Consider the following 11,096-nt stretch of genomic DNA (forward strand, 5'->3'; position numbering starts at 1 on the left):
GTGTTTATTTTCGGCAACGATGATGCGCCATCACATCGCATCGCATCGCCTTTGTTCTTTCTTTTCTTTTTTTCACTTTTTTGCGCCTGGCGGTACCCGAACTCGGAGCGGAAGTGTTTATGTGATGTGTAAGAGATCCAAAGCTGAAGTTGAGGCTGTATCTGGGAGGCTGGAGTTTTGCCAGAGGGGAATTCACACGCGATGAGTGTGTGCCTGTGGCCCAGGATTGCTCTTGCCACCTGACTTGGATGATGGAGGATATGGGGGGGGTGTGTTTGGACAAACGAAATGTCTTACTACTGTTGAATCATCGTATCGTTTGATTACAGATTTGTGTGTTCCCCGAGCGATGTCTAGCCAGTGACTAAGTGGCACCCTCTTGTCCGCTCCCCCCCACAAATGTAATTTCTGCTATTGCTGCTGCTGCTTCTGCTGCTGGTGGTGGTTTTGTCAATTTGCTAACCAGCAATGTGTCAATAATATGTTGAAGGGGGGGAGGAACTGGGAGCCGGGTGCCTGGGGAACATACCCAAGCGTTAAACGGCGAACGGCTGACGTCGAACGCCGCACGCGACTCTTGTTGACACATTCGTGGCCCGACGAGACGAGGCGCGACGCAGACGGCGGCTGAGGGCGCGAGCAGTCGGCTCTGGCTGGCAGTAGCCATGAAGCAACTATAAAGGAGGGCCTGTCGTCGGCAGCGCTCCTAGGCTCATTTCCCTCCGACGACCGTGGTGGGTCGCAATTATGAGCAGCTTATACTCTTATTATTGTAAAGTTGCTCTCTCTCTCTCTCTCTCTGCACGCCCTTTCACTCGCACTTATTGACAGCATTGTTGCGTTTCCCATTCAAGAAACGACGGGCCCTCCTTTATAGTTTCTTCATGGCAGTGGCTGTGGCCACGCGATAAAGCCGACCGCGAAAGGGGTCGCTATCAATTAGTCATACTTGTAGCGTCGTAGCGCTGCCCGCTGCCCGCTGCTCGCTAATGGGTCACGGGGCTACGTTGGCGTTGACTCCCGCGCACCAAATACTAATTACCCAGCGGAGACAGCAACGGCCATAAGTGATAAGCGAGCATTTTCAATTATGTAGCAACGAATTATATTAATAATGGGCGATAATACCCGAGCATTAGGCGTGCGATTTGCTGGCATCAAAGTATCACCGGGCGACTTATCGATTGTTTGATTTGGATGATAATAATAAGCGGCAATTACAGCGAAATTCGCAATTGGCGGAGGACAGCCGACCCCTGTCGGCCGTGTCGGACGTCACACGAACATGACACCTACGTCAGTCGGCGGGGCGGTAGGTGTCCAAATGTCAATCGCTAAATTTAGCGCCAGGCGGCGGAGTTGGGGTCATCTGTATAATTGGCAGCGATATCATACATTTTATGTATAGACCAGGACGAATTCGCACCTCTCCCCTATCCCGCTCCCACATCCAGTGAGTCATGTGTGGCCTTCAAAGAGGAGCAAACCGCCAGCCAAGTGCCCTGCATTGGGGCAGGGGTGCTGCCCGAAGACATGAAGTGTGCGGTGTGCTCATATCCATTTCATATCTAGTGGGGTGGATGGGGGGACCTAGGTGGTGGCGTGTGCTTAATCATTCTCGGCAAAGCATTAGTCAACACCCATGAAGACAATTGGCTTGAATGCGAATGTGAATACCCCTCTGGGCGACGCTGCTTCAAAGTTCAATCCCTGCCACGTCGGGGCTCTCGCATGAAGACGACGCTTATTGATAAGAGTTCAGTGGAAAAGTGGCCAGAATTACGGCTAACTGTTGCTGAATCAAAACATGTATTGTACCCACACCTCGCATGGCAGCATGTAATTAGAGATCTCAACCGAAAACACTCACCCATTCTCAACTGATCGATATTTTAGCTGGCTCTACTGTGGCACTTCTTTGGGCCAGGCAAACACCTTATCAGTGATTTCAGCAACGACAACGACGCGACTATGACACGCGCACGGGCTAGGGTCTAAGTTTAGCAACCCTTTTGGTAGGTGTCATCAACGCACACACAATTTAATAGATACTCGGACTCGGACTCGTACCGCCCCCCGTGTGTGCGATGAGTGTTGGGTGTTGAGGAAGGAACAAAGATCACCGATCGCCGATCGCTTCAAGCGGTGATCGCATTCCCTCAGCTGGAGTTGATAAGGAACACACAATTTTTCCTCAATCACGACGGCATCATGATATCATGAGGGTGGAGTGGACCCTTGGGAGGTGCATGCTTATCAAGTTTTATTGTAAATATAAAACTATAAAGCTTAAAACTACCGATGGCATTCGTTTCTAAACATAGCGAATGTGAATGTGGAGGAGATTTCCAATTCCCATTAGACCGAACTTAGTCAATGAATTTGTGGAAAATCATGAATGAATACATCAAGCTCCGAGTCCATTTACCAATCCAGATTTGGTTTTAAGCATCCATCCCGAGTCTGCAAGTCTGCGAGTCCGAACTTTATAGTTTAAACGGAGCTTGATTTTGGATCCCCTACCCCAATCAGCTCGTCACTCGCTTGTTGCTGCTGGGGAAGAAGAATCATCAAATTGGTTGGGGGAGGAGAGCGAAGAGGGGCGGGGCAGATGGATTGCCAGATTTCCCATGGTCTTTTGGGCCAAGTCGAAAAAATCCCCCTAATGCAATTAATTTCGCATTGAATCTCTCAAAGCTAGCCATGCCACGCCCACGCCTACCCTGCCGCTGCCGCTGCCGCTGCCCTGTCCGTTGAGACTGCTGGCGGAATGCTGGTGGAATGGGGCACCATCAAGTGACGTAAACAAAAACCTCAATGGCAGAAAACGAAGTGAAGGTGTACATAATGAGACACATGTACTCGATGAAGAAAAATCCCCCGTCGCAATGTGAATGGCGAAGGGTGGGGAGAGCGAGGTGCAGGCGAGGGAGTATGGCACCGAACGGACCTTAGCCAACGGTAGGGCAGAGCAGAGCCTCCCTTCGTTTGATGAAAAATAAACATAATGGATAAATATATTGAATAAATAAATGCGATAGGGGGAGGGGCGGGTGACGCTGGCTTTTGGGGCTGCTGCTGCTGGGACATGGGAATGGGTTTGTGTGTGTGTGTGTGTGTGTGTGTGTGTGTTGGGCAATCATCGAATCAAATCCAATAATAATTATAAGCGTGGCGCGCACTTCTGACTCCGATTCCGATTCTTTCGCACGACGGCACTTCGCATTGACGTCGGCGACAACTGTTGACTGCGGACTGCGAACTGCGAACTGCGCTGTCGAGGAGATAGCAGGCTCTAAATGTCAGAGACACACATCGGAACTAGCGGAACAGCGGCTGCGACTTCGACAGCGACTGCGACTGCGGCGTCTCGGCCTGGGACTGCCTCACACGCAGTCGGAGCAGAGCGATTTTTGTATAAATATAAAATTATGCGACGGCCCGAGACCATGAATCAGTTTCGCTTAGACACACGCCAATGCTAATTGTCCCAGCCAGTGGCTCCGTACTAGACAAAGTGCACGAATAACTCCCCACCTAAGATCGAACATCGAACATCGAGCATCGAACTCAAAGTTATAAGTTTGATCCAAGGGATCAGTTGGTGCAGTGCGTGCATAGCCGACGTGCAGTATTAACCATTAACCAAAACCAACAGTATTCCACACACACACACACACACCACGCATACACACATAATAGCAAAAATGAAGTGTGCCAAAATAGAAAGTGATCTGGCGGCAACCAACAGGTGCCATCAAAGTAAGTACGACGCAGCGGTAGCAGAGTCCATAGGTTTTCGGGATATTCCTATCTTTGGGGGCCCGCAATTAGATCATTGTCTTCCCGATAGATAACTTTCATCGCGTTTCGTTTCGCAACTGTTTATAAAAAGATGATTGCCAGTGAAATTTTTCCCATGATTAATACACCGAGGCGAGCGCCTCTTTCTCCATGAGCTCTCTCTCTGCCTCTGCCCTTGCCTCTGATTCCGATTCTGTTTCTGTTTCTGTTTCTACTCGTGCTGCTGTGAATCCCCGCCTCATCCGAAGCCCGAAGCTCAATCGAACATTTCATAATCACGCTCGTATTATTTATTATGGGTTAAACAGCCGCCGGCAGTCGTAGCCATCAGATAGATAAATGCCAAGTGTTTGCTTTGGAAATAGTTACCAGGCTGATCAATCAGACTCAAATCGAAATCCGTTCCATATGCCTCAGCTCTCGTCCTGCTCATCTGTACTGTACTGCTTCGATTGTGGACAGTCCAAGCAAGAGCCGCTTTCAATTGATCGAACAGGCCATCGTAAAATGGTTTACTGCCGGACTGCATAAGGTGGAATTGCTCGATTAATCATCATCCAGGCCTTTGGGGCACTCATCCAACGAGAACTTTCCTTCGCCCTCGATTATCGGCCAATTATGGCCTTGGCCCGTTCAGGTGATCGCAAGATTTGAAGCCAACGGCCAACGGTCAACAGTGGCAACGGGGCGGAGCGGGCAGCAGCAGCAGCAGCAGCAGCAGCAGAAGCAGCACGTGCCTTATCGCAGTCAACGTCGCTGGTGGCGTCAACATGCTGCTGGCGTTGGCGTTGGCGTTGGCGTTATCAAGTCGCTGACCTACGGCAACAGCCAGCGCGAACTGCCTAGGGGCCAGAGCGAAACGGCAAGATAGAGACCAAGAGCGGTCGTGGGAGCAAGAGCGGGAGCGTGCCAGTTGCTCGTACAGATATTTAAAATTGAAAATCGGAGCGGATTGTTGCCATCCATCGCTCTTGTTGATGACGATTTGCCGCGGGGGCGAGCATGTGGGTATGTGGGGCTTCGACTACGTCATCGTTGCTCGGGAGAGTCTGGGCCACGTCTGGCATCGCATAAAAACCCAAAATACTATGAGTAATCCGAATCTCTTGTGAAATTCTGCCGAAACGTGAGAGCAATGGCAGTGAGCGTGAGCGTGAGCAAGAGTGAGAGAGAGAGAGAGAGAGTGAGAAAACGCTCAAAGAAACATTTTCGAACCAAAAAAAAATTACTCAATCTTAGCCAAGTATTGGTCGGGCCTAAACCAAAGGCAACACGCTCTGCTCTCCAGCCTGGTCGATCGCACTGAGGCACTGAGGCTGTAATTGCACTCACTCACTCTCTCTCTCTCTCTCTCTCGCTCAGTGAGTGCGTGAGTACACTGCGACGCGATGTCTGATGAGTTGTGAGTGGCTGGCTGGCCTGCTGGCCGGCTGGCTGACTGGCGGCGGCTTCAAATCTTCCAGCACCGCTGCAGCGGCCGTCATTTAGTCAGCAGCCGTTGAGTAGAAGAGTGAGCCGAGCCGAGCCTCGCAACGTAACGATCTCGCAACGCACTCGCACTCGCACTCGCATTCGACCGGGATTTGTAGTGATATTTGTGATATTTGTTAGTGTTAATCGTGTAGACCATGTCGCCAATGCCAGCCTTTGCCTTAAACGGTACGAACCTGATTCCGCCCGCCCATTTCACAACCCGCTCTAATCAATCTCCTCTTTGGCCTTGCAGCAACAATTTTCCCACAGAGCCGCAAAGGCAACAGCTCACAAAATCCGAGCTGGAGCAGCAGCAGCAGCAGCAGCAGCAGCAGCAGGAGGAGGAGCAGCCTTCTGCTCTTCATCATGACTTTGGCTGCCCTAATGCCATTGCCACAGGCCCGTCACCTGCACGACCAGGTGGCATTGGATTACGCGTACGATGAAGATGCATCCGGCTCAAACCGACCATCGGCCGCCTCTTCCTCATCCTCGTCCTCATCCTCATCGTCGTCGTCCTCAGGGGCGGAGGGACTGCCCGCGTGGAATGTGAACCCCTTCCACGGACTGGAGGAGAGCTTCGGCGAGGGCAGCTACGACAGTGATGTGAGCCTGAGCGAGAGCAGCTACGAAGAGATCGCCCAAGTGGCCATGAGAGCCGCACGACAGGAGCTCCGCCGTCAACGCACCCGCCATGCGCGCAGCCACAGTCTGCGCCTCTTCTCCAGCACCTCACAGACGCCCGAGTGGGAGAATCCCTGCGGTGGCGTTTACCAGCCGGACGAGAGCCTGACCGCTGACTCGGACAGCTCCAGCCAGGGACGCGTGATCAAGCGAAAGGTAACCATCATGCCCAATCATCCTCATCCTCATCCTCATCCTTCTTATGCATTTGCATTTATGCCATTTCTTTTACTGATCGGTTCTCCCTCTTACTCCTACCCCTTGCAGCATCTGGTCGCCTTGCGGAACATCACCATGAGCGAGTATCAATTCATCCGCAGCAGCGCCAAACTGGAGTACGGCAAGTACCACCACTGGCAGCGCGAGTACAAGTTCCTGCCAAACATGACGCGGCCCACAAATGCGGTAAGTGGATCTCGAGCCTCGATCGTGTGACGTGCGCTGAGCGATGAGCGATCAGCGGTGAGCGGTGTTCGGTGTTCGGTGCTGAGTGTGTGGGACCGGCTCCGCCCTGGGCGGCTGATACCAGTTTTCCTGTCACTCATCGCACTGCACTCAATAATGCAAGGGGGCAGCCGGCCCAGCTTGATTTGCATGTCCTTCCTTCCTCCACTGAAACTAACGTTGCCCCTTTCCCGCCTCTCCTTCACAGGTGAAGCTAAAGACCTGGTACCGCCACATGCAGACCTTTGTGGGCAGCTTCTCGTACCTGGGTCGGGCGCAGTACAAGTATCGCAAGGAGCATCAGCAGAACCTCAACGCCGTCACCCACGAGCTGCACGACCTGTTGGTCAGTGCGCGGAGCATGCTCTGCGAGATCGAGACGACCATCAATGCCTCCTATCCAAACAGCAATGGGGCGAAGCTGAGTCGCGTCAGCCGCGAGGCGATGCTTGAGCGTCTACGCTTCCATACGCCAGCCGACGGTAGCCAGGAGGCGGACGAGCGTGACCTCAAGGTCAGCAAGGAGCTCTACATCCAGTACTTGGACAACGTCTGGAAGACACTGCGCCGTGCCCTGCGAAAGCAGCACCGCAACAGCCAAGAGCGGCGCCAACAGGTGGGAGCCGGAGCGGGTGCGGGAGCGGGAGCGCGAGCAGGCTCCCTGAGGCACTCAGGTTCGGAGAGTTTCGAGCTTGGCATCTCCAATGCAGCAATGGCCAACGGATCCGACTGCGGTGGCAGTGGGTCCGTGGAATGCTGAGCCCTAGTCATGCTCCACCCCAGTCCCAGTCCCAGTCTCAGTCCCAGCCCCTGTTCCAGTCCCAGTCCCAGCCCCGCCCTGTGCGCCTCCTCCAGTATTAGAGCCAAGCGAATGCTGTGCACAGTCTGTAGTTCATAGTACCTCCTTCCAGTTGTTCCAGCTGCAGCATTCCAAGCCGCTTCCAAGCCAAAACACAAACACACAAAGAGAGACAAACAAGCCGAAAGAGAAAGAGAAAGATAAAGATAAAGATAAAGATAAAGAAAGAGAAAAACAGAGACAGAAGGTAGAGATTTAAGAAAGAGAAAAAGGGAGTGAAGAGAAGAATTTTGTCGAATGCCATTTTAGAATTGTACTTAGTATTTATTAGAAATTATTTATTTATTGAACAAAATCCATGCAACGAACTTCCTAAACTCGTATTCCTAGTATTATCACATCCATTCCGCCATTTGCTTGCCCCATCGGAACCCATTCGCCGTCACTATTTATTTACCATTTTCGAGTATTCCTTAGTACTATTTGTATTTCTTTTTTTTTTTACTATTTTTAATAATTTATTTATTTATTTATTTATTTTTTATATTTACTGTATTTATATTTATTTTGTGGGCCGCGAGTGCTCCACACCAACAAAGAAACAACAAACCCACAACAACCACAAACAAAAAAAATGCTTAAATCTACTGTGATTTATTTTAAGTAATTTTTTTGAATAGTTTTTAGTAATTGATGAATAAATCTTGTAAAAATGAAAATATGAATCAAGCGTCAAAGGTGTACAAATGATGTATATGTATGTATGTATGTATGTATGTATGTATGTATGTATGTATGTATGTGTCATGTAGCTGTAAATGAGTCGCCAAGAAAAATCTCTGCGAAATAAACTGAGCAAAGACATAAAGGATTCAATCTTATTCATTGCGGTGTGGGGCTGGGTTTCCCTCCGGCTGCTCTTTGAGATATTTTTGTTCGCACTTATTGTATATTAGCGGGTACAGGTACAGGGTACCCCAAGCAGCTGATACAACGATACAACTGATAATGTCAGACAATTGTATTTGCCATCGTCCAGTGGCTAATGGCCTGCCGCTTCTAACCCCAATAAAGAGCGGGACTCGAGGTGCTTTTAATGCAGGAAGTGGGGCGAATTGATTGTTTTCCGCTTCCACTCCATTGTGGAGGCAGCACATCCGCTAATCGTATTCTTTATCCGTATCGCGAATCTTATCAGCGTCCGTGCAGTTCCGATCTCCGTTTGTTGACTTATTCATGCCTACTCGTGACTATTTTTCTGAAGCTATACCAAGTGTATTCCAAATTTGACTTTACATAAATCTACAACTGTTCTGTAGGTAAATATAATTTTATTTGAATTTCGCGCACTTAATTAAATCGAGTTTCTTAGAGATGTCAAGAATAGTTATCAAAACTCACTGGCAAAAGCTGAAAGGTATGAATATTAAACAGTACATGTGCGCCACCTACTGGATTTTCTGCGCATTGCACTGTGGCCACCAAGCGCCTAAAAAATTGCATAATACTGGGAAATTGATGCATCGACACAGAAGCTCGCCACCATGAAACTTGTGCAACGTTTCAATTTGTTTCAACTGTTTTCAACTTGCACCATTTCACGGACTAACAATTCTAATCACTCAGCTGACTCCTGACCTAAGCCAAGCTTTAAAATATTCCAAGGGACCTTGGATGCTAAGAAGGGCAGTGGAATGTAATGCTCAATCAACTACAGTCACATTCATATTTAAAATACCAGCTAAGACCAATTTCAGTTCAGATTTTGTACCTTCGGAATATGAATATGCAACAATACCATTTCAATTCGATCAGAATCCATACACAAAAACGCGTGCACATTTGCACACGAAAACAGCAATCCATCTGTTGGCAAGAGAAGCCGTAAGGCAACGCACAATACAATGCTAAAATGTCAAGGATAACAACGTTGGAGGATAACAGCAGCAAAGGTCGATGGACCCATAGGCTAGTACCAGCAGACCAGCAGACGAGCAGAGTTGGCTGAGCCGCAGCCATGGCCAAGTGGAGTGTCACAAGTCAAGAAAGTGCTGACAGGTAAAGGCAAGATGCTTTAAGGCCTATCTGCATGTATTTGTATGATTCTGGGGTAAGAGTATAGAATCTGGCCAGAGTCATAACTCGCCAACGAAAGGAAAATAGCTATAAATAGATGGGGGACCCATTCCGCCTGGCGGTTTTAGAGAGGAAGTCATTCAACTTGGTTGCCAGGAATGCCAAGAAGGTTGGCATTTTATTCTTTGCAACTAGCAACACAAACGAAAAAATAAAAAAAAACACAATTATAGACACACACTCCAAAAAAGGACACCGTTTCGCGCACACACACACACACACACACACACAAACACACACAGAAAGGAGACGCATTAAATTCAATTAACAAGACTTTGTAAATATTGTCACACCTTTCACAAAAGTCAACACGAGGCCAACACTCGAAAGTTGTCGTTGGTGTTACTACGAGTACTACCCGCTACAGAGGGTCTCACGACTTTGACCTGCTGTTTGCAACTGCAAGGAGCTACTGTTAATATTTAAACAATGTGATTTAATGTGTACAATTATATGGGCAAATGTAATTACATCCCGAAAGATGAATATCATCCCATCAGCGCGAACAATCGAGCAGAAATGAGGGTATCAATCGCCTCGGCTATTCTGTATTACACACCTAATGGTGTGTTGTGTTAGTTGCTGTTGTTGTGCATATATTTTGTTAATGTTTGCATATGGATAGAGAAAGATAGAGAGAGGGAACGGAGAAAGAAAGAAGGGAAGATTTAGTGGATGGAGAGCAGGCTATAGCCAGCAAAAGCAACCAAGTAATGGCTCCATTCGCGCTTTGGGATCATTTTTGATTCCATGCTGGTGGCGGTGGTGCTGGTAGGCACTCTAAGGCTAAAGGTTAAACATTTTGTTCACCTCAAAATAAAGCAGAGAAACATTTTGCTAAATATCTTCCAATTTCTATATGTGCGTAATTGTATCTTGTCTGCTCAGCGCTATGTGCAGCTACTTTCCGTGAGTCTCCCTCCATCTTTCCCCGTTTCTGGCTGCTGTCTTTGTTTGCGTAAGTGTGAGTGTGATGTATGCCTGTTTAAAGTGGATTAGCGCGCCCAGTCGGAGTGGAGTTCAGTGTGCAGGAGGAGTGTGACTGTAGGTCTGCGACTGTAGTGCTGGAAGTGGCACTGGCAGTGGCAGTGGCAGTGGCAGTGGGAGCCATGCAAAGCGCACAGATGCAGGAAGAATAACGTGGAGCAGCAACCAGAGACTTAACTAGAGACCCACCACCACCAGTCGTCACAGAGTTGGAGCTAGAGGGGAAGCCACAGCCAGAGCCAGAGCCAGAACTAAATTCAGGAGCATGGATGCTTGACCTACATAGCGGGCGGGGTTCCCATGCAACGTGTCCCCTTTCGGTCGCAGTCTCCGGGCCAGCCCTTTTGCACACTATAATTACAGCAATGGGCAAACGATGGAAAACGACTTTGGGTGGGGTGGGGCTTTGGTGTCGAAGGGTGCAGACGCAGGCCACCACTGGCGCCATTAACCCTAACGAGGCGGCGTCATCCTAATGAATATCGAGTTAATGAATATTTCATAGCAATATAATGCAATGTCCCGAGGTCAGTTTTTAGTCGTCCTGATTTTGGTCCTCGTCAGCACACATACCTGTCCCATATCTACTGCCCAGTGGCCACCTAACGACAGGATACACATGCATACATATATATTTTTCTGCAGCTCCCCATCAGATTACCCTACACAAATCCCTTCGCATCGCATCGCATCGCATCGCATCCTTCATCCATAAAAATTGCATGGCATCACAAAAGGGTCACGTACTTTAATTTTGCTTACTCCGTGA

At 49.0% G+C, this 11,096-nt stretch overlaps 1 protein-coding gene across 1 annotated transcript; it reads left to right on the forward strand.

The window, feature by feature from the left end:
* Window positions 1–5,536: 5,536 nt before the first annotated feature.
* LOC117588435 lies at window positions 5,537–7,349 on the forward strand. The gene is made up of 3 exons (XM_034279716.1): window positions 5,537–6,117; window positions 6,229–6,366; window positions 6,614–7,349. The coding sequence occupies exons 1-3, from the start codon at window positions 5,644–5,646 to the stop codon at window positions 7,163–7,165; spliced, it is 1,164 nt and encodes a 387-aa protein (XP_034135607.1). The 5' UTR covers window positions 5,537–5,643; the 3' UTR covers window positions 7,166–7,349.
* The last annotated feature ends 3,747 nt before the right edge of the window (window positions 7,350–11,096 follow it).

This window comes from Drosophila guanche, unplaced genomic scaffold (assembly GCF_900245975.1).
Source record: "Drosophila guanche unplaced genomic scaffold, DGUA_6, whole genome shotgun sequence".
Classification (NCBI taxonomy): domain Eukaryota; kingdom Metazoa; phylum Arthropoda; class Insecta; order Diptera; family Drosophilidae; genus Drosophila; species Drosophila guanche.

Coding starts and splice junctions, on each gene's coding strand:
- LOC117588435 (XM_034279716.1), top strand. CDS start 5,644: ATGACTTTGGCTGCCCTAATGCCATTGCCACAGGCCCGTCACCTGCAC. Junction 6,118..6,228: donor GACGCGTGATCAAGCGAAAG/GTAACCATCATG, acceptor TACCCCTTGCAG/CATCTGGTCGCCTTGCGGAA. Junction 6,367..6,613: donor TGACGCGGCCCACAAATGCG/GTAAGTGGATCT, acceptor TCTCCTTCACAG/GTGAAGCTAAAGACCTGGTA.